General features: G+C 46.3%; 1 protein-coding gene across 4 annotated transcripts in view; it reads right to left on the bottom strand.

Moving 5' to 3' along the window:
* ZNRF1 (zinc and ring finger 1) overlaps window positions 1–20,719 on the bottom strand; it is a 115,881-nt gene that overhangs the window by 7,011 nt on the left and 88,151 nt on the right. For all 4 annotated transcript variants that reach the window (XM_066349449.1, XM_066349450.1, XM_066349448.1 and 1 more), the window contains exon 2: window positions 4,903–4,998. In XM_066349449.1, coding sequence (XP_066205546.1) covers window positions 4,903–4,998 — 96 coding nt within the window. The remainder of the gene's footprint in view (window positions 1–4,902; window positions 4,999–20,719) is intronic.

Here is a 20,719-nt window from a genome sequence, read left to right as displayed (position 1 = left end):
GCACCCTGATATCCTGTGCAGGCCCAGGAGGGAGTTCGGAAGTGTTTGGCCTAGCTGGGGGTGGTGCAAAATGGTGCCCATGTCTGTCCCTCCAACCAGTCCAGGGATCCAAACCAGAGTGGCAGGTAAAGTTCCCTAGAGCCAAAATGGGACCCCAGAGCTGCTGGTGGTAAGGAGCGGTGGAGAAGCCCAAGCAGCTATAGACACATTTCTGCCTGCAGCCGGGAGGGAAGGCCGTTGTACAGCTCACAGCCAGCAGCTGAGCGTGGGACTGTTCATGATACGCTTTCCCTGTGCCTGATGGCAGGCAAGGCCCTGGTGGGAAGGAAGGTGGGAGCCAGAGGGAGAACCCCCAGCAAATGACGCAGAGACACAGGCTCCACCCCCTGGCCTCATTTCCAGCCTAGGTGCGGAAGAGCCCAGTCTTGCAGCTTCTTGGCATGTGCAGAGCTGCTGGCCTAATCTCCTGGGGGATGGGAAGGGGCAGTGCCACCAATGCCAAGACTTGCCAGCTCCATTCCTGGGAGAGCTTTAGACAAAGGAGAGATGTTGAGTAGAGAAAGCCCCCTACCAGCAGTAGGATCCCCACCCTAACACTCCAGTACTGTGAGGTATGGTCCAATTGTTTCTGAGAGATGGGCTGCAATGATGACAGCCCAGAGGAAAGAGCCACCAAAGCTCAGGCCCAGAGGGCTCCGATTTACAGAGGCTCTCCACAGGGACCCCACTCAGTCCCCTCCTCTGGCCTCCTTCCCTCCCACCCACTCCTCATTCACCCAGCAGCCTGGCCTCTTCCCCTCCCCGCTGCAGGAGGAACACCAGGACAGACATCTCTGCAGCCAGACTCGGCAGATGCTCCAGCACTGAACAACCGCTCTTGGCGTCACTCCACTGCTGGGCTAGGCCAAGTCCTCAGGCAGAGCCTGGTGCCCCCAGACCCAAGAAAAGGCATTTCCATCCCAAATACAGGATCTCAGTAGAGACACAGACCAAATAAGCACCAGGCACTCAGTGCTAGGGGTGAACTAGCAGCAGGCACTCCTGCTTTTAGGAGAGCCAGATTCCCTCTCCTTGAAACCTTGTGAGACATTCAGCATTTCAAGAGCCCTGAAGTTGAGGACAATGACCTTTGGCAGACAGGAGGGGAGAGCAGTCAGGACTTGGAAGAAACAGGGCATGGGGTCTCTGCCTCCAAAGAAAGCTAAGGAGAGAGAATCCTCTGAAGCTGCTCTGAACACCACCATGCTCCCCTCATACTACTGGCAAAGGAACCTGCCACACACCAGAATTTCCCAGGGCTAAGAACCCTTGGTTGGTCCTGCAACCAGGGCCCGCCCCTATGCTCTCAATGGGCAATCGCTTGTGCCCCTCCACCACTCTCATATATGACTCTCCTCTGTTTGCAACAAAATCAGGTCCCCCATCTCCAGGCTCACTCAGCTAGCCGAACAATTTGTTGGTCAAAATTTGAGTGCATATTCTTGAGGGCGAGTTCTCCCAGTCTCAGAACCACAAACAGATGTTGGCAAGAGAGAAATTAAGAGGCCCATTTAAGCTGACCACATTTACCCAGGAAAATGGGTCCCTCCAACTCCTTCCTAATCTCCCGTGAGTCTTGGGTTCAGAACCGCTCAGAAGAGGCGAAGGAAGAATGTGACATTCATTGCTTGGGGGGTCTAGCGCCCTCCCTGCCCCTCCAGGGTTAGGCCGGCCCTGGGAGCACAGGTTACTGGTCTTCACATTTCTCTTGAGCACTGGGCAAACCAGTTGAACTAGTCTTGCCTTTCCTAAATGTGGGTTTTTGTGTTTTGGCTTTTTTTTTTTTTAATCTGGCAGGCGGCTACTGGAGGCCTTCCAACCCACAGCTCAGGCCAACCCTCATAATAAGAAAAATACTACTTTCTATCTGCCTCATTTAGGAGGTTTCTACTTTTTTCCTTTGGTGGTTAACTAAATTTCATATTATATAACCGCTGTAAATTTCCTAAAAAATTCCCCAGTTGGTACCAGCAATTACAGAAAGTTTGTGTGTTTATGTGTAGACGGGGAATCTCTAGGGGAGTGACCAGGAGTTCTAGCGAATCTTCCTAAGAAAATAGCACTTCTTTCTATCCACTAGGAAAGACATCCCGCCCCCTTTCCAGAAAGAGTCTGAGAGCTCTATAATTCACAGACTCTTTAAGTCTCCTTACATTTTTTTTTTTTTACTAGAATAGATAAAGAGAAGCCAGGAGGTTGGGATGACAGATATCATGGGTAAAATACTTCACCGGCAAAACCAAAATAAATACCTAGAGGTCCTGACTGGGGGTTTTGGCCTATGGACCCTGAACGGCCTGTGCTTCATCCGAACAAGAACAGGACCTAGACCATCCCTGGAGATTTCCACTCCATACACAGACCTCACGTGGCCTTCTTACCAGGAAGGTCTAGCTGTCTTCAGAAAAAATGGGGCTGAACCATTGTTTCTGAAGCACCTTCACCACCTTCACCACCTTATGAGAAATTCCACCGACAGGACCCAGGCACATGTCCTCTCTTGGCATATGGTGGTAAAGGACTGGCTTTTGCAAAAGAGATCCTTGAGTTTAAAGCCTCCAGGCCCCCCTCACACACACACACACGGGGTGGCTTTTCAGTTACAGGAGGAGGGGGAAAAAGGAAACAGTGAGAATAGCCACAGTGATTTCTCAGGCTGGCTGGCCAAACTCCTCATCCTCGGAGACTCTGAGTGTGGCTGCTTCGGGTGACCTGTGCTCAGACTGGGCTGCCAGGCCTGCTCTCCCATGAAGGCGGAGGGGAAAGGAAAGGAGGACCCCTCCCCATGGCTGCGGTATGGCAGCACTGGGCAGCTCTCCGGGGGATACAGCCCAAACCCCTCCCTTTCGCCATTCTCCCGGGGGGGCCCTGGCTACTCCGTTCTCGGGTGGCCATCAAGAGCATTCTGTCCCCCACAGCTGCCTTTGCAAGGTTCTCCCTGATGACACCAAGAGCCCAGTCCTCTCGGGTGAGCGCAGTCTGAGGCTGCTTTGTGTTCTGTGACACAAGGCAGTGTCGACAGAGATCTCTCCCGAGCAACCCACAGGACAAAAACCGTCTTCAGGAGGGCTCTGCACACTGAGGAAAATAAGTGAACACAGTTTCTGAGGCCGCGGTTGAGAAGACTCCTCTCCATCCATGGTCCCAGACAGAGACAAGGAACAGAACAAAGTGGAGCCGGAGTGGTCTCCAGGGGACACACACTGACAAGTCTAATGGAAAGCCCAGACTACGCGTGAAACAGAGTCAGGCTCAGCGGCCATCAGTCCCCAGGAACAGGGAGAGGCTGTCCAAAGGGAGAAGAGGGCTTCCCAGACTCGAGGAGAGTATGAAGGGGAGAGAAACACTGGGGACAGAGACAGGGCCACAACCTTCCCTGTGGCTGGTCCTCCAATCTGAGCAAAGGTTACCAGGCTGTGTGTAACCAAGACAATTGGTAACAGCCCGCCAGTATGCATCCAGAGTCTTTTGGTGGAGCAAGTAAACCCGAGATGAGAGAACAGTAGGATGTGTTTTCAGGAGAAGTGAGTGGATCAGGCACGTCTGGTTCACTTCACAGGAAAAACCTGGAATCACTAGGCCTCCCCGGGCTCATGCTGGGTGGGGGAAGACGCACATGGGGGTCTGAGGAGGCAGGAGCCCAAGGACAGGTCTGTCGAGTCTACCCCGGGAACCTTCACCATCAGGAGGGGCGCAAAGCAATCCAGGCTCACCTCCCGTCCAGTCCTCAGACTCTCTGAGACGTCACAGAACTCTTTTCCTAAGCACTGCTGTGACTTTAATCCTAGAAGGTGGACCCACTGCTGTGGTCAGGGCACACCCGACTCAGATCCAGGGCCTGTTCTTGTAGAAGACACAGTTCTCTGATGAACATGGTTTGAAGACCAGACTAAGCACATAAGAAGGGGGAACCAGAGAGCCGCCGACAGCACAGGGCGCGCAGCACTAAAGAGAAGGCAGTCCACTCTGCAAAATGACGAAAAGAAACCCACGATGGTATTGCCGCTCTCGGGGCGCTGTGACTTCCTGAGCACCGATCGGGGGCAGGCTCTGTGCTGAGGGTTTTCTTTGCAATATCCTACTTTATCCGAACAATAACCCTATAAACCAGGTATTACTATCCCCGTTTCATGAGCCAGAAAACCAAGGTTCTGCTAAATAGAGCAACTTGTCCAGGACCAGACAGTGAATAAGCCGTAGAGGTAGGCTCTAAACTAAGCTCACCGAGCCTCCAAACCCTTACCCATGGCATTCCAGGCAGATGTTGACACTCGTTTTGTGCACAGAGGTGCCATGCTCGGGGGATTGGGTTTCCTGGAATCCCTGGACCAGTCTCCCCCCCATGTATTCGCTGCCCAGCTCCACGGCAGCCTCCATAGCAGAGAGCAGCGTGACGCTGGGAGCTGCCTGTGGCAGCTCAGTGTTTGTATTCCCTGAAGGGTGTCCACATATCACAGTAATTCTGCCACAGAGAGCCAGAGCTTCAGCAATCCATGCAAACCACGGGCACAAACTCCCCGTCCCCTAAAAACAAGGGGAACACACTCCGGGCCCTCTCCTGTCAGGTGTGGGAATGGGCAGAAGTTGCATCACACAGCCAGAGGTCCAAGGAACAAGAGGTCAGAAGAAAGGGCAGAAGGACTGAGTGACCCAAGAGACTTCCTGGTACTATGGGCCTGACCGCTTGGCCTTCCTTCATGGTCCCATCCCTCTTCCTCTCTGACTGGCACAGCAAGACTTCCTGAACAGTCAGGTGTCCCATCAGCACTCAGGAATTCCTGCTGGAAGTGGGGTGGAGAAGCTGTCCCGAGCCACGTGAGGTTGGCAAGACCCTCACTCAGAGGCTCCCGGCCAAGCCCTTACCGTTGTAGGAGAGGCGAGGTTTGCTCAGACACATTATAAAGTGCATTTCCATCTCATCGGAAGCCACAGACTTGGAGCAAATGGGGCACTTGAAACCTGAAAAAGAGGAAAGCAGGATGAAAGGTTTTCCAAACCAAGTATATTCATAATAAATGCAGATACTCTTAAATGACCATGGCCATGCGGGGCCAGAGTTGGCATGCAGAATTCAAATCTAGCTGCACCCTAGACTTGATTTTTCCTTCATAGTCACTCAAAATGTTGTTCTTTTATTACAGCCTCCACCCCCGCCCCTTTTTTACTAGTGCTCTTCCAGCAATAGGCCCCTCGTTGAAGTGTATCAGAAGTCATTGACACCTGGCTGTGGTGGCGTGGTGGAGAGAGGGTTGAACTGGAATGCTGAAGTCACTGGTTAGGAACCCTGGACTTGCCCAGTCAATACACATATAACAAGCAACCAATTAACAACTAAAGTGAAGCAACTATGAGTTGATACTTCTTGTTATCACCCCTTTGTGTAAAATCAAGAAATAAAATAGTAAAAAAAAAGTCACTGCTGATTTGAGTTTTCTTTTAGACCCTTCCCCTAGGGGGTCAAAGGGGCAGTGGGAACAGGCAGGCATCTAATCAGGACAACTAAATAACCCATCTTTGAACAATAAAGCATTGAAAACCCTTCCACCTCGCAGCCCTCACACCACCTGGCTGAGTGTCCTGCGGGAGGAATTTCTACTGTCACCTGTACCTCCATCTGCACTCAGAGCACCTTTGCCTCCCTGTGGCTAAGGCAGCTGTCCCCCGAAAGTGTGCAAGCAGTGAGGTGGCCCGCCAGAGCACTCCCAAATGTCACACGTGCCTTGGCCATATGCCACTGAGAGTAACAGCTATTTCAAAGCACCGGGTGAACACAAGGTTCTTTCCCCGAGTGTAGACTGATTATACACCTGGGGCTTCATCAGAATCGCATCATATTGGAGATTTCAGTTGAGACTCTTCTGAGTTGTACTCTACTAAGCAAACACAGTTCCTTGACTTATTTTTTTAAGTGATTTTTTTTATAGATAAACTATTCCCAATTTCTCCCATTTTACTTTCATTGAAATTATTTTCAAATGGAATCTTTCCCATTCTACCAGAAAGATCCAATACTATTAAAAAGTTAATGTTGTGAAGATTTGGCTTTTTTGTCCATTCTCAGTCAGAATGTCCCATGCACGGTTTTATTGGATGCTGGTAATACCTATCAGCAACATTCCTTAGGCAGCTGGTAAAGGCTGCGGGCTCGTGTTGACTGTTAGCTGCCCCGCGACAGAGGAAGATTCCGCACATTCACCAGTGTCTTCCCCCTCCGCGCAGCCTCACTCATGCTGTACGGAAAGCCGTGGACCCCACCTGCAGGTGTGGCTGGAACAGGAAGCAAGCCCACTCCCACATTCCACGTAGGTCACAAGCACTGGGCTTAAAGTCTTCTCTGAGCCCTCCTCCCTTCAACAACAATGCTCTGAACTACAGCACCAGACAGAAGATCCAGGGTCTGGTTAAATGTGGACAAATGGGCTTCGGACTCTGAAGCACAGATCCTATTCCCCTGACACCCTTCCTCAAAGATCTTTAGCAACTAAGCATCTTAGCTGAAAAGTCTTAGAAGTGCCATCAACCCAAGGACCCTGGCCACGCTTTGAAAAAGTGCCATATTTCCTGATCTTTGTGTGGTTATGAATCCACTAATAACAAAACCAGACGACTGAAAAGAAACATGGTGGGAAGGGCCCAGCCCCAGCTTTCGGGTCTAACTGGATCTCCAACGTGTCAGCTCTTTCCTAATGTAGTTTAGAAATCTTCAGACCTAGTGTTACACGTGATGGACAGGTGAGCAATAAACTTGAGTCTTGTGGAAGAAGGATGTCTTCACATCCAACCTAAGTCCTTCTGCAACCTTGGATCTGCCCTCATGCCAGTGGCCTGCTATAAATAAACCTATACTCGTGTCAAATAACATTCCACAGGGATGGCCAGCCATTAGAAGATTGTCTCATTTTCTTCAGAGATCGGTTCACCTTCTTTTCTAATTCAAAATATGTAGTTTTATAACCATTTAAGTGACTACAGGACACTTCTACTTTAAACTTGCTAAGTTAGCACTCGTCTGTAGACTGCGGGCCCAGGGCTGTGGGCAGGCCAGGGCCGCTGTGATGTGTTCAGATCAGGCCTTGACACAGTCACTGGAGAGGTGTTAAAGTGATTTGTTACTAATAAAAAGCCTTACACCTCGCACATTCTTCACTCTCCTGATAACGTGGAACGATTCATAGTTATTGCTATAACAGCACCAGCCAGTCCCTGCACCCCAGCGTGATTCCCTGAGTGCAGGAGAGGGAAGCGGGTTACCGCTGAGGAGCTGGGAAGTGAGCCACTGCACATTTATGTCTTAGGAAAAAAGTTGAGACTCACGGGTTTAAACCAGTCCCTCATGTCAAACTGAGGGAGCAAGGTGGAGACTAGAATCAGACTTCTTAGCTCCCAATCTGTATCCTTTCCAGCAGAGGAAAGTTGTGCACAGGTGTGATACTGTGATTCATAATAAGAAATATATATACTTGGTGTTTGTCCCATTTCTGGCACAAAGCTCCTAAAACGCTTGCAATTTCCTAAAATCCTAAGACCACTAACATTTGGTCTTTTGTCATCGGTTCCTAAAATAGCTCCAGAGCCATAAGGTGAAAGGAGTGTCTTGTTAGCCACACCAGAGTTTACGTGAATGCGGTGACTTCTGGTAAACTAAGGATAGGGGCTTGCTGCCAGGGAAGCCCACAGCTGATCAGAGGATTGGAACTTTGAGTCCCACCCCCAACCTCTAGGGAGGAGAGAGGGGCTGCAGATGGAGCTCAACCACCAATGGCTGATGATTTAATCAATCATGACCATGTAACGAAGCTCCATAAAAACCCAACAGGACAAGGTTCAGAGAATTTTCTAGGTTGGCGAACACAGAGATTCAGGGAGAGCGGTGCCCCTGGGAGGGTCTGGAAGCTCCAGGCCCTTTCCCTATACCTTGTCCTATGCACCTCTTCTACTTGCCTGTGCCTGAGTCATATATCTCCTTTTACAATAAAGTGGTGAGCTAGTCGTGAAATGTTTCTCTGAGTTCTATAAGCTGTTCTAACAAATTAAATGAAAGTGAGGAGGGGACAGTGGGAACCTCTGATTAATAGCCAGTCGGCCAGAGGCACAGGTGACAACCTGGACTTGGCACTGGTGTCTGAAGTGGGGGGAGGCAGTCTTGTGGGACTGAGTCCTTATAACCTGTGAGATCTGATACTATCTCCAGTTAGGTTGTTTCGGAATTAACTGCTTGGTGGTACTAAGCCGACATACCTCAGAACAGGACTTTAGGAAGGAGGTGGAGTGGACAGAAGTCCGCTGTAGTAGGAAGAGACCTTCCTCCTAGCAAAAGCATGGTCAGTGCCACTGGAACATTACCTCCGAACTGGGGGGAGGGGTAAGGCTCAAGACATAGCTCAAAGTCTATTATGAAAGTAGGAAAGGCCATTTATGACTTGGGTTTTCTGGCCTTAAGACCTTGGCAATTATCTACCCTCCTTGAGCCTCAGTTTCCTCATCTGAAAAAGAGTCATTTACCTTACTCTTGCTAGAAGCAAATGATAAGAAACCTGAAAGCGTTTGATAAGAAATCTAAAAAGCGGCTGATGAAGTGTACATGGTATCCTCATCATCACACAGGGTGGCACTTGACAAGGAACAGGAGGGCTGGAGGAAGGATCTGGGGGCCTGGAGACGGGGTGATGGAGCATAGGGCACACAGGCCACGCCATGCAAAGTGTGCCACGGGGCGGCCCGTGCCTATCCTTGCCAGTCCTCTCTCTGTTTCCTTTAAACTTCTGAGCACCTTGTATGACATTTCCCACACAGCCAATGTGGAACCACGTGCCTGTTTAACCTCCATGGCACCCACTCTTGCACATGGTAACCACAGGTCACGTTTATTGAGTCATTACCATGGGCAGCCACTGGGCTTTACATGTCTTCCTGTTTATACAGGATGAGGTGGTTACTGACGTTAACTCTAGTTTGCAGGACAGGACACCAAGGTAAGTCACGTGCCCAAGGTAACCACCTAGCCAGAGAGCCGGAGCTGGCACAGAACATCCAGACACAGTCCAGTGGTCCCTCGTCTCTCGTGCGGGTTAGGTTCCAGAACCCCCGGCGACAGGCGGAAATCTGCGAGGTAGCGACCTTCTATTTATTTTATTATTTATATATATTTTAAGGCTTTATAAACCCTCCCACACTCTTATAAACCTTTCCCACACTGTTATTAACCTTTCTCACACTCTTATAAACACTTCCTATGCTTATTTTACCACAAAAAAATGTAAAAATACCTATATACTGCATGATATAGCAAAAAATCCACAATACAAAATTAGATATATACAATTTAAAAATCCACAACACAGGGAATCCGTGAAAAGTAAACCGCAATATGGCGAGGGTAAATACTAATTCCAAATCTCCCACTTTGTCCCAGTTTCTCCTGAAGAATCTAGGGTCCTGGATAATTCCATAAACTGAAACAATTTTTTCCCTGGTAATTGTTAAAATGGAAAAACTGGGTTCTGCCTTCCACTTGGCACAGGAGCCAGAGCACTGGTTATAAGATGCTAAGTTTGTATATTATTTTTTAAATGGAAATTAAAAGGCAAAAGGTAAGAGCAATGGGGAAATATGGAGAGCTAAGGGGGAAAAAAAACTAATGTCTTTTCTACCTTTTTTCCTGAAAGGTCATCCAGTGATCAAGATGGACCCCACCTGCCTCAATCTTTCCTCATAACTAAGTGTCCAGGCATGACTCAGCACCAGCAGCCTTATGGAATGATAAATACTGTGATCTTTATGAGCTAGCTAAAGGTTACGGTATCTAGGAAATGTTGACACCATTTTGGAAAAATGTCCAAGTCAAATTAAAATCATACCTGCAAACAAAGGCCTGAAATGCTGTCCAACCGACATGACTCTGCTAAATTCCATGAGACCTTCATCGGCACTCAGGAAGCATGTATAAGAAATGCCTGATTTTCCCTCAGGAGAAAGCAACAGGTGGCACCTCCAGGAGACCCTCTAACTGCATCTGAGACTCGAGCCTGCCTGTCGCCCTGGAAGCCAGGTGAACAGGCTGTAAGTACACCCAGGCGCCTTCCTCTCTTCATCTAATTTATATGCAGAGGCAGCGCCCTGCACATGTGGTGTCTTTACCGTTTGCCACTGATGAAGTGAAGGGAGTGAGCCAAAAGACCAGCTCAAGGTTATACAACCAAAAGAGCTGAGGACAGTTTGAGCAGCCAGAACCCAGCTGCTGCCTGTCTTTCAACAGTGTCCTCCTGCCTAAGTGGGGGATCCTCAGCTGGACCAGAGACCTGTGAACAGTTACCGAGAGAGGACAAGCCTGCATTTGCCACCAAGTGCAGAGTCTTGACTCCTTTTTACTGCCAGGCCAAAGGGTAAGCCTGCTGGTAGGTAAATCAACAGTGACTCCAGGAACCTGCACATGGTCACGTGCATCAAGCATCTTTTTGGGTTCGGTTAACTGGGCCCCTTGGACTTCATCCAGACCCTTCTATTTGACAGGGCAACAGGATAGACAGGCTGACTGGCTCAAGTTACGACTATACTCCCAGTCCTTTTCAACATGTATCTTACAACATAAAGTTTTTGTGCTCTGGGAACCATATACTTTTTTTGCAAAATGCAACCTTCTCCTTTAAGACCTGATTTCTCAGGACCTGTGCTCTGCATGTTGCCCCAGTTCCCTCCCTGACCCTCCCTCCTATGCTGATGCGCTATTTTAACGCTGCCCCAGTTCTGCCTGTCTCTGGAATCACCTAAACGGAGAAGAATCAAAAGAAGCAACCAGGGAAAATGAAGCCATGCATCCAGGCAGGCCCTCCTGTCCCAGGGAGGAGGGCAGATGTGGACTCCTCTCTCCTAGAGGCTCAGAGACGCTACCCACTAATAATGAGTCCCACTAATAATGAGTCCCTACTGCCCGGTTCCTGACTTCTAGCCGGGATCTTCCCTCTCACACCCTGGTGGTGCTTAATGTTTGTAAAATGAGACGTGACTAAATGAGTTTGATTCAATGGGATTGATTAAAATGTCTTATTTCAATAAGTAACACGGGATGACTTACTTTTACTGCAGAGATGTGTCCCCATAAGCAGAGGCTGTAGGTCTCACATTCTCCTCGCCTATCCCCCTTTCTCTAAGAAATAACTGGAAACCACTGCACAATCTATGATTTATTAAGGTGTGGGTTGGTCTCTCCTGGAGAATGTTCTAGACTAGGGAAAGGCCCAGAAGTTCTGATTTCTGCCTTTTTCAACACTGCTTTCCTGGACTTAGTCTCTAGACTTCTGTTCTAAGGCCTGGGGCATACCTGTTTCCCAGGAGGTAAGAAAATACTCATGAGCAGACATCAGAAGAGAACAACATTGACAATTAAAAACAATATAGTTGTGTGTGCGCACGCATGTATTTTTCTTAACCTATCTGTTGTGAGTTAACTTTATGCATCAACTTGACTAGGTCATGGAGTGCCCAGATATTTGGTTAAACATTATTTCTAGGTGTGCTTGTGTGGATGTTTCTGTATGAGATTAATATTTGATTGGTAGACTAAGTAAAGCAGATGGGTTGGGGGGGGGGGGGCTACACAATGGTATCAGAGCTGAAGGAATAGAGATTTGGGCTCTCTATTTGAGTGACACACTGGTCTTCTGCCCTCAAGACTAGGATTGCCCTGGCCGGTTGGCTCAGCGGTAGAGCATCGGCCTGGCGTGCGGGGGACCCGGGTTCAATTCCCGGCCAGGGCACATAGGAGAAGCGCCCATTTACTTCTCCACACCCCCCCCCTCCTTCCTCTCTGTCTCTCTCTTCCCTTCCTGCAGCCAAGGCTCCACTGGAGCAAAGATGGCCCAGGCGCTGGGGATGGCTCCTTGGCCTCTGCCCCAGGTGCCAGAGTGGCTCTGGTCGCGGCAGAGTGAGGCCCCGGAGGGGCAGAGCATCACCCCTGGTGGGCGTGCCGGGTGGATCCCGGTCGGGCGCATGCGGGAGTCTGTCTGACTGCCTCTCCCCATTTCCAGGTTCAGAAAAAAAAAGACTAGGATTTATACCATCAGTTCTCCTGGTTCTCAAACTTCAGACTCGGACTGGAACTAAAGGCAATAGGCTGTCCTGGGTTTTTCTGGCAGATTAAGGGATTTCTCAGCTTCCTTGATTGCAAAAGCTAATTCCTTTTAATAAATAATCTCTCTCTCATCAAAGGGACCAGAGGAAAAGAGACAGAAGGAAAGGGGATGATAGGATGGGATAAACCTGAAGGGAAGGGGGGAGGGTGCGATGGGGAGGGGGGCAAGGGAGATGTTGAGGGGAATATGGGGGAGGGGGATGCATTCAGGGCAACACTAGAATCTATGTAAACACAATAAATTAAAATAAATAAAAATAAGTAAATAGCCTTACCAGGCGGTGGCGCAGTGGATAGAGCATCGGACTGGGATGCAGAGGACCCAGGTTCGAGACCCCGAGGTCGCCAGCTTGAGTGCGGGCTCATCTGGTTTGAGCAAAAGCTCACTAGCTTGGACCCAAGGTCGCTGGCTTGAGCAAAGGGTTACTCCATTGAAGGCCCATGGTCAAGGCACATATGAGAAAGCAATCAATGAACAACTAAGGTCTCGCAATGAAAAACTGATGATTGATGCTTCTCATCTCTCTCTGTTCCTGTCTGTCCCTGTCTATCCCTCTCTCTGACTCTGTCCCTGAAAAAAAAAAGGTAAATAAATAATCTCTCTCTCTCTATCTACACACACACACACACACACACACACACACACACACACACACACACACAAATGGTTCTGTTTCTCTAGAGAACTGTAATGCATGCTTTTAAAATGCCAAATAATAATAATTTAGAAAACTGACACCATCAAATGTTGGTGAGGATGTGGAGCAATTGGAATTTTCATTTTGTTGGAGGGAGTAGAAAATGAGTCACGTTGGGAAAAGATCTAGTAGTTCCTTATAAAACAAAATATACAACCAGCCCAACTCGAGCAATTCCTCTTCTAAATATTTACCTCAAAGAAATATAAACATATGCCTAAAGATACATACAGGATTGTCTATTACCACTTTATAAATAACAGGCAAAAACAGGAAAACCCAACTGTCCCATCAATGGATAAACAAACTGTCATATAATCATGGACTGCAACAGAACGCTGGTAAGCAATAAAACAGCAACAAACTACTGATACATGCAATGCCATTGATAAGTATTAAGAACATGCTGATGAAGGACACAAAAGAGCACGTGTTATGACTCCAAGTATATGAAGTTCTAGAACAGGGCAATCTAATCTATGGTGGGAAAAATTGGAACAGTGGCAGTGGTAGGAGCTGGGGCACAGATTGACTGAAAAAGGGATGAGAGAACTTTCTGGGGTGATTACAGTGTTTGAAATCACAAGGAGGATTTAGGTTACCTACATGCATGCATTTATCAAACTTCAATGAATGTACTATTAATATTTGAGATTTCAGCCTGACCAGGCGGTGGCGCAGTGGATAAAGCATCGGACTGGGATGTGGAAGGACCCAGGTTCGAGACCTCGAAGTCGCCAGCTTGAGCGCGGGCTCATCTGGTTTGAGCAAAACTCACCAGCTTGGACTCAAGGTCGCTGGCTCCAGCAAGGGGTTACTAGGTCTGCTGAAGGCCTGCGGTCAAGGCACATATGGGAAAGCAATCAATGAACAACTAAGGTGTTGCAATGCACAATGAGAAACTAATGATTGATGCTTCTCATCTCTTTGTTCCTGTCGGTCTGTCCCTGTCTATCCCTCTCTCTGACTCTCTATCTCTGTAAAAAAATAAATAAAAATAAAAAAATAAATCCTTTAAAAAAATATTTGAGATTTCATTGTTTGTAAACTGTACCTGAACCAGAAAAAAAGTATAAATAAATACTGAATTGTAGTTCATTATAAACATGATCACGCATCAGAGGAAGGCGTACTGATGTCTACATTAAAAATGGAATGCATGATGGTGGCGCAGTTGATAAGAGTGTTGACCTGGAACGCTGAGATGAGGCTGCCAGTTCGAAATCCTGGGTTTGCCTGGTCCAGGTATGTACAACAAGCAACCAATGAACAACTAAGGTGAAGCAACTATCAGCTGATACTTTTCATTCCCCTGCCCTGTAACACCAGTAAATAAAATCTTTAAAAAAAATTTAACGCATGAGAAGCAATCAGTAAACAACTACAGTGAAGCAACTATGACTGATGCTTCTCATTTCTCTTTCCTTCTTCCTCTCTCTAAAAATAAACTAAAAAATACATCAAAAATAAGATTAATTAATAAGTTAAACTTCAACTTTTTAATATGTTTGAAAATTTCATAACAAAACACTGTAAAGTGTCAAGCCGTAAGATGTATGTTAAGTTCAGGGAAGGCCTCTATGAAGGAATGACAGGTAAGCAGATACCTCGCTGTGCTAGAACAGTGGTCCACAACTCCCAGGCCGCAGACCACTACAGGTCCGCAGAGAAAGAATAAATAACTTACATTATTTCCGTTTTATTTTTAAAAAATGACCAGATTCCCTCTGTTACATCCGTCTAAGACTCACTCTTGACGCTTGTCTCAGTCACATGATACATTTATCTGTCCCACCCTAAAGGCCGGTCCGTGAAAATATTTTCTGACATTAAACCGGTCCGTGACCCAAAAGAGGTTGGGGACCACTGTGCTAGAAGAAAAGCAAGGGCCAAGTCACTAGGCACAGTAAATATACTTCCTAAGCAGCAGGCAAGAGTGGGCTCTCTAACTCTGTCTATGCTCAAATATATACATTTTTTCTTTTTCTTTTTTTAATGCTTATTTTATTGATTTGAGAGAGAGACATCAATCTGTTTCTGTATGTGCCCTGACCGGGAATCAAACTGGCAACCTCTGTGCATCAGGACAATGCTTCCACCAACCGAGCTATCTGGCCAGGGCTCAAATACCTTTCTTTTATTCTGGCAGCTGGAATGAATATCTTGTCTAACTGTAGGATTCTTTTTTTTTTCTCTCTTCAGCCTTATTAAGGTCACGCTGACAAATAAAATGATAATATATTTAAAGTTCACAACATGATGATTATGATTATTTTTTTAAGTGAGAGGAGGGGAGACAGTGAGATAGACTCCCATAAACACCCCAACTGGGATCCACCTGCAACCCTTGTCTGGGGCCGATGCTCACAACTGAGCTATTTTTAGGGCCTGAAGCTGATGTGCTCACCAACTGAGCTATCCTCAGCACCCAGGGCTGACACTCAGAATCAATCAAGCCACTGGCTGCAGGAGGAGAAGAGAAAGAGAAGGGGGTGAAGGAAGGGGAGCACAGCGGATGGTCGCTTCTATTCTGTGTCCTGACTGGGAATTGAACTCGGAACATCCATATGCTGGGCCGATGCTCTATTCACTGAGCAAACCAGCTAGAGCCACAACATGATGATTTGATACAGGTATAAATTGTGAAAGGATTCTCACAATCAAGTTAATTAACACATCCATAACCTCACATAGTTACCACTTCTTGGAGGGTGAGAATTTTTAATATCTCAGTAAATATCAATAACACAATATAGGATTTTATGGTTTCAGGACTTGTGCTCAAGTCTTTAATTCATTTTGAGTTGATTTTGTACATGGTGAAACCCAGGGAGTCCACTTTCATTCTTTCGTACGTAGATATCCAGTTTTCCTAACACGTTTACTGAGATTATCCCTTCTCCATTGTGTATTCATGGTGCCTTTGTCAAAAACTAACTGACAGCCTGACCAGGAGGTGGCACAGTAGATAGAGCATTGGACTGGGATGCAGAGGACGCAGGTTTGAGGCCTGAGGTCACCGGCTTGTGCATGGGTTCATCCAGCTTGCGTGCGGGGTCACTGGCTTGAGCATGGGATCATAGACATGACCCCATGGTTGCTAGCTTGAGCACAAAGGTTGCTGGCTTGAAGCCCAAGGTTGCTGGCTTAAGCCCAAAGTTTCTGGTTTGAGCAAAGCATCACTGGCTTGGCTGGAGGCCCCTGGTCAAGGCACATATGAAAAAGTACTCAATGAACAACTAAGGTGTCACAACAAAGAATTGATGCTTCTCATCTCTCTCCTTTCCTGTCTGTCTGTCCCTATCTGTCTCTCTCTCTGTCACAAAAACAAAACAAAACAAAAAAACCTGACCATATATGGTTTTTTCTGGACTCTCTAGTCTGTTCTATTGGTCTATGTGTTTATTTTATGCCAGTACCACATTGTTTTAATTATAATAGTTTTGTAACATAGTTTGAAAGCAGGAAGTATGATGCCTCTAGTTTTATTCTTCTTTTCAAGATGCTTTGACTATTATGGTCTTTTGCAATTCCACATAAATTTTAGGATTTTTATTTCTGTAAAAATGCCACTGGAATTTTGATAAGGATTGCATTTAATTTGTAGGTCACTTTGGGTAGTATGGATGCCTAACAATACTATTTCTTCCCATCTAGGAACATGGGAATATCTTGCCATTTATTTGAGTCTTTTACAATTTCTTTCAGTGTCTTATAGATTTCAGTGCACAGATCTTTCAGCACCTTAAATTCATTCCTAAGTATTTTATTCTTTTGATGCTATTGTAAATGGAGTTTTCTTAATTTCTTTATTCAACAGTTCATTGATTTTACTAAATTTGTTTATTCTAACAGTTTTTTGGAGGAGTCCTTAGGTTTTTTTATGTAAATATCATGCCATTTGATATTTTCCTTTTCCTTTCCAATTTGAATTATTTGATTTATTTTTCGTGCCTAATTGCTCTGGCTAGAACTTCTAGTACTAGTTGAATAAAAGTTTGCCTGAGTAACAGATTCCTATGTTGCTTTCCTTTATTTCCCTCAGTGATCTGTACATAGAATTCTATCATCTTCTAGCTTCTTGGTACTAGTAATAGAAAATATAATGCCACTGTAATGTTTTTTCCTATTGTAAAAAATATTTATTCCTTTTAGAGAGGACAGAGAGAAAGAATGAGATAGAGAGAGAGAGAGACAGGAATCATCAACTCCCATATATGCCTTGACCAGGCAAGTCCAGGGTTTCGAACCGTTGACCTCAGTGTTCCAGGTCAACAATTTATCCACTATACCACCACAGGTCAGGCTGTTTTTTCCTTTTTTAGATAACATGTTCCTTTGGCCTTAAAGCCTGAAACATTTTCTTTTCATCCTTAGAGTTCAGTAATGTTACCAAAATATAATTGGACGTGTCTTAGTTATTTCCCCTACTGGTAAGACATGAGTGCCATTTACCAAGTATTTCCAGCTTTCCTCTTTCCAAATACACCGTAGGACTGAACTTGTCTGCTCCTTTTGAAGTTAAAGGTGGGTTTATAATTTGCTTTGTCCAGTGAAATGTGAGCAGAAGTAACATATGTACTTCCAAGTGGACATTAAGCACTAGGTTCATGATTCACCATGGTACCTGCACTGCTGTCTTGCGATGCAGCCTCTATCACCTGGGGTTCCTGAGTAACAACAATGAGCAGAGCACCTCTACTCTTGACCTGCACTGGATATTGCAGTGTGGGGGGAAAAATAAAGCTGTTGAGTTAAACTACAGAGCTTATACGACTGTTCTGTTATTATTATATTATAACTTAGCTCTACTAGCTTGCCCTGGCTGATACACCTTTCCTCTGCCTTTGTCTCTTTCTACTTACATGTCAAATGTCTTGGTTCCACCTTCCATGTCTCTTATCATCTTCTCCATAACTTCTACTTCAGCATTTTCTCAGGAGTTCAGCCTTTCTGACTCCTAGATCCTGCCTGCCTGCCCCTTACTTAGCATTGGAAGAGATCAGAGATACGACATGCATTCCAGTCACTACCTCCCCAGAATACTGTATTCCCTCATGTATAGGATGCACATTTTTTGGAAAAATTTGGGGTCTAAAAACTGGGTGTATCTTATATAGTGTTTGTAGATTTTTTTTTTAACTTGCATTTCCCGCTTTTTCGCACTTGTGGAGGAGTTGTATGAATTTTATGATGAATAAAACTTGAGTTCAATAACTTTATGTAATACATTTTCCCCCCAAAATTCGGGCCCCAAAATTAAGGTGCCTCTTATACATGGGAGAGTCTTATATATATATAGAGATATACGGTATTTTGGCCTGGTTATTCATATTCTGCTCTTTAAATACACATACTTCTCTGTATCAGCCATATCCACATGCTTGTCATTTGCCATGTCTATGTATTCTACAGTTATATGTTGTGTTTAGCTATTTTCTTTTCTTTTCTTTTTGTATTTTTCTGAAGTTGGAAATGGGGAGGCAGTCAGACAGACTCCCGCATGCGCCCGACCGGGATCCACCCGGCACGCCCACCAGGGGGTGATGCTCTGCCCATCTGGGGCATCGCTCTGTTGCAACCAGAGCCATTCTAGCGCCTGAGGCAGAGGCCACAGAGCCATCCTCAGCGCCTGGGCCAACTTTGCTCCAATGGGGCCTTGGCTGCGGGAGGGGAAGAGAGAGACAGAGAGGAAGGAGAGGGGGAGGGGTGGAGAAGCAGATGGGCGCTTCTCCTGTGTGCGCTGGACGGGAATTGAACCCAGGACTGCTGCACGCCAGGCTGACGCTCTACCACTGAGCCAACTGGCCAGGGCCTTGTTTAGCTATTTTCTTCTGCGATGTTTGGATTCCCAGTGTTTACCTGCTATAAAGATTCTCTCAGTGCTGATCTTCATCCTCTACGCTCAGCATGGTGTATTCCACCCCCAACATATTTTTGTTGTTTCTGGACTCTAGGCTGACTGGTTTGGAAGAAAGAAAATTATATTAGGAGTCAGGAGAAACAGGCTCTCCCAATCATTAGCCAGGTGGCCTTGCACAAGCTACTTAGCAATACTTGCATATAGTCCCTGCCTACTGCCTACTGTTAGTATTGTTCTAAAGCCCAACCAAAGATACCGTGGGAGTGTTCTGTGTGAAGAAAAACTTGTGCTATATGGGGTGGCCATTTTACCAGGGCAAGTGCAAGTTTATCTACATCCAGTGCAACTCAAGTATACTGAGAATGTTTGGTGAAACTGCTGATTTGAAGAAATGCACAAATTCTTCAGGCAAAGGAGTGAAAAATGAGCTGGCCCTACATAATGTATTTTGTGGACTTACAGATGTCATCAATTTTAAGAGGCACCATCATGATCCTCAGAGAGAGAGAGAGAGAGAAGCTGCCAATTCTAATTTTAAGAAGTGATGATATAACAACACATCCCGATTTTAGTGTTGTTATATTGTGAAATGCATGTGGCTTAGAATCAATGACTGCATGAAAAATCCATATAGGGGTATTAAAAAAATAAATGACTGGCCTGACCAGGCGGTGGCGCAGTGGATGGAGCATCAAACTGGGATGCAGAGGACCCAGGTTTGAGACCCCGAGGTTGCCGGCTTGAGCGTGGGCTCATCTGGTTTGAGCAAAAGCTCACCAGCTTGGACCCAAGGTCTCTGGCTCGAGCAAGGGGTTCCTCGGTCTGCTGAAGGCCCATGGTCAAGGCACATATGAGAAAGCAATCAATGAACAACTAAAGTGTTGCAATGCGCAACGAAAAACTGATGATTGATGCTTCTCATCTCTCTCCGTTCTTGTCTGTCTGTCCCTATCTATCCCTCTCTCTGTCTCTAAAAAAAGAAAAAAAAATAAGTGACTAATCCCAATCACAAAACCAACACATTTATTTCTGTTCATTTACTACAAACAAGAACAGGCTCAGTGAAGACATCGACAAGCTTTGACAGTGGGCACAAAGGGAAAAACTGCAGGGTGTGCACATGTATGTGTGTCTGATGACATCCAACCCTTCCTGCTGTTACAGCAAGTCCAGGCTGCAAACCTGGCAGGTGGAGCCCCACAACAGCATTCCAGCCAAGTGAAGAATGGGGAAAAGCACTTGCCAGGAGCAGAACTACGGCTACTAACTGGTCCTGTTCCCTTTGACCCTCTAACCCATTTGTTCCAGAAAGGACTTGGACGGTCTATTAGGAGGGTGATGATGGGGAGACCAAGGTATAGGACCTGAGCCTGAGCAGTAAAAATACAAAAAAAGATGAAAGCCTCAGCATGTGATCAAGTCCCCAACTACTGGCCAGGAAAGATGAATATCGAATTATAACCCCTTGTTACCTAGCAACCACACTTGGGCAAGTTTAGGGGCATCCAATCATGACTCAGAAAGTGTGGATGTAGTCTCCTCAGGAACATTTGCCTTTTATTTTAGAGATGTCTTATTTAAAGGATGGACCATCTGTTCAAAGAGGAGGATTGTCTAGTATCCAAAGGGTCAAGCCAGAATTTATATAAATTCTTAGACATTAGGGATTACCTACAAGCTAGACAACGGGACAGACAAGTCTGGCCAGGAAAAGCCTAGTTACTTAGCTGCATACCATGCTTTCCTCTCAATGACTGTTCCACATTCCAATACCCAACACATTGCACACTATACCCCCTGGATCCAATACTGACAGCAGCTTCTTAAGTGGGCTTTCCAGTGTTTGAGCAATGCCAGAGAATACTCTTAGGACAAGCCAAAATTCTGTAGTCTTTTTTTTCATAGACTCAACAGCAAGGACTGGGGCCAAGGACCACTTCCCCTCAAAACAGTCAAAGGGAGAATAAATCTGGTTATCAGCCCGCCTGCCCC

This window comes from Saccopteryx leptura, chromosome 9, assembly GCF_036850995.1.
Source record: "Saccopteryx leptura isolate mSacLep1 chromosome 9, mSacLep1_pri_phased_curated, whole genome shotgun sequence".
NCBI classification, from domain to species: domain Eukaryota; kingdom Metazoa; phylum Chordata; class Mammalia; order Chiroptera; family Emballonuridae; genus Saccopteryx; species Saccopteryx leptura.
The sequence above is the reverse complement of the archived record's forward strand: the minus strand, read 5'-3'. Positions and strand labels throughout refer to the sequence as shown.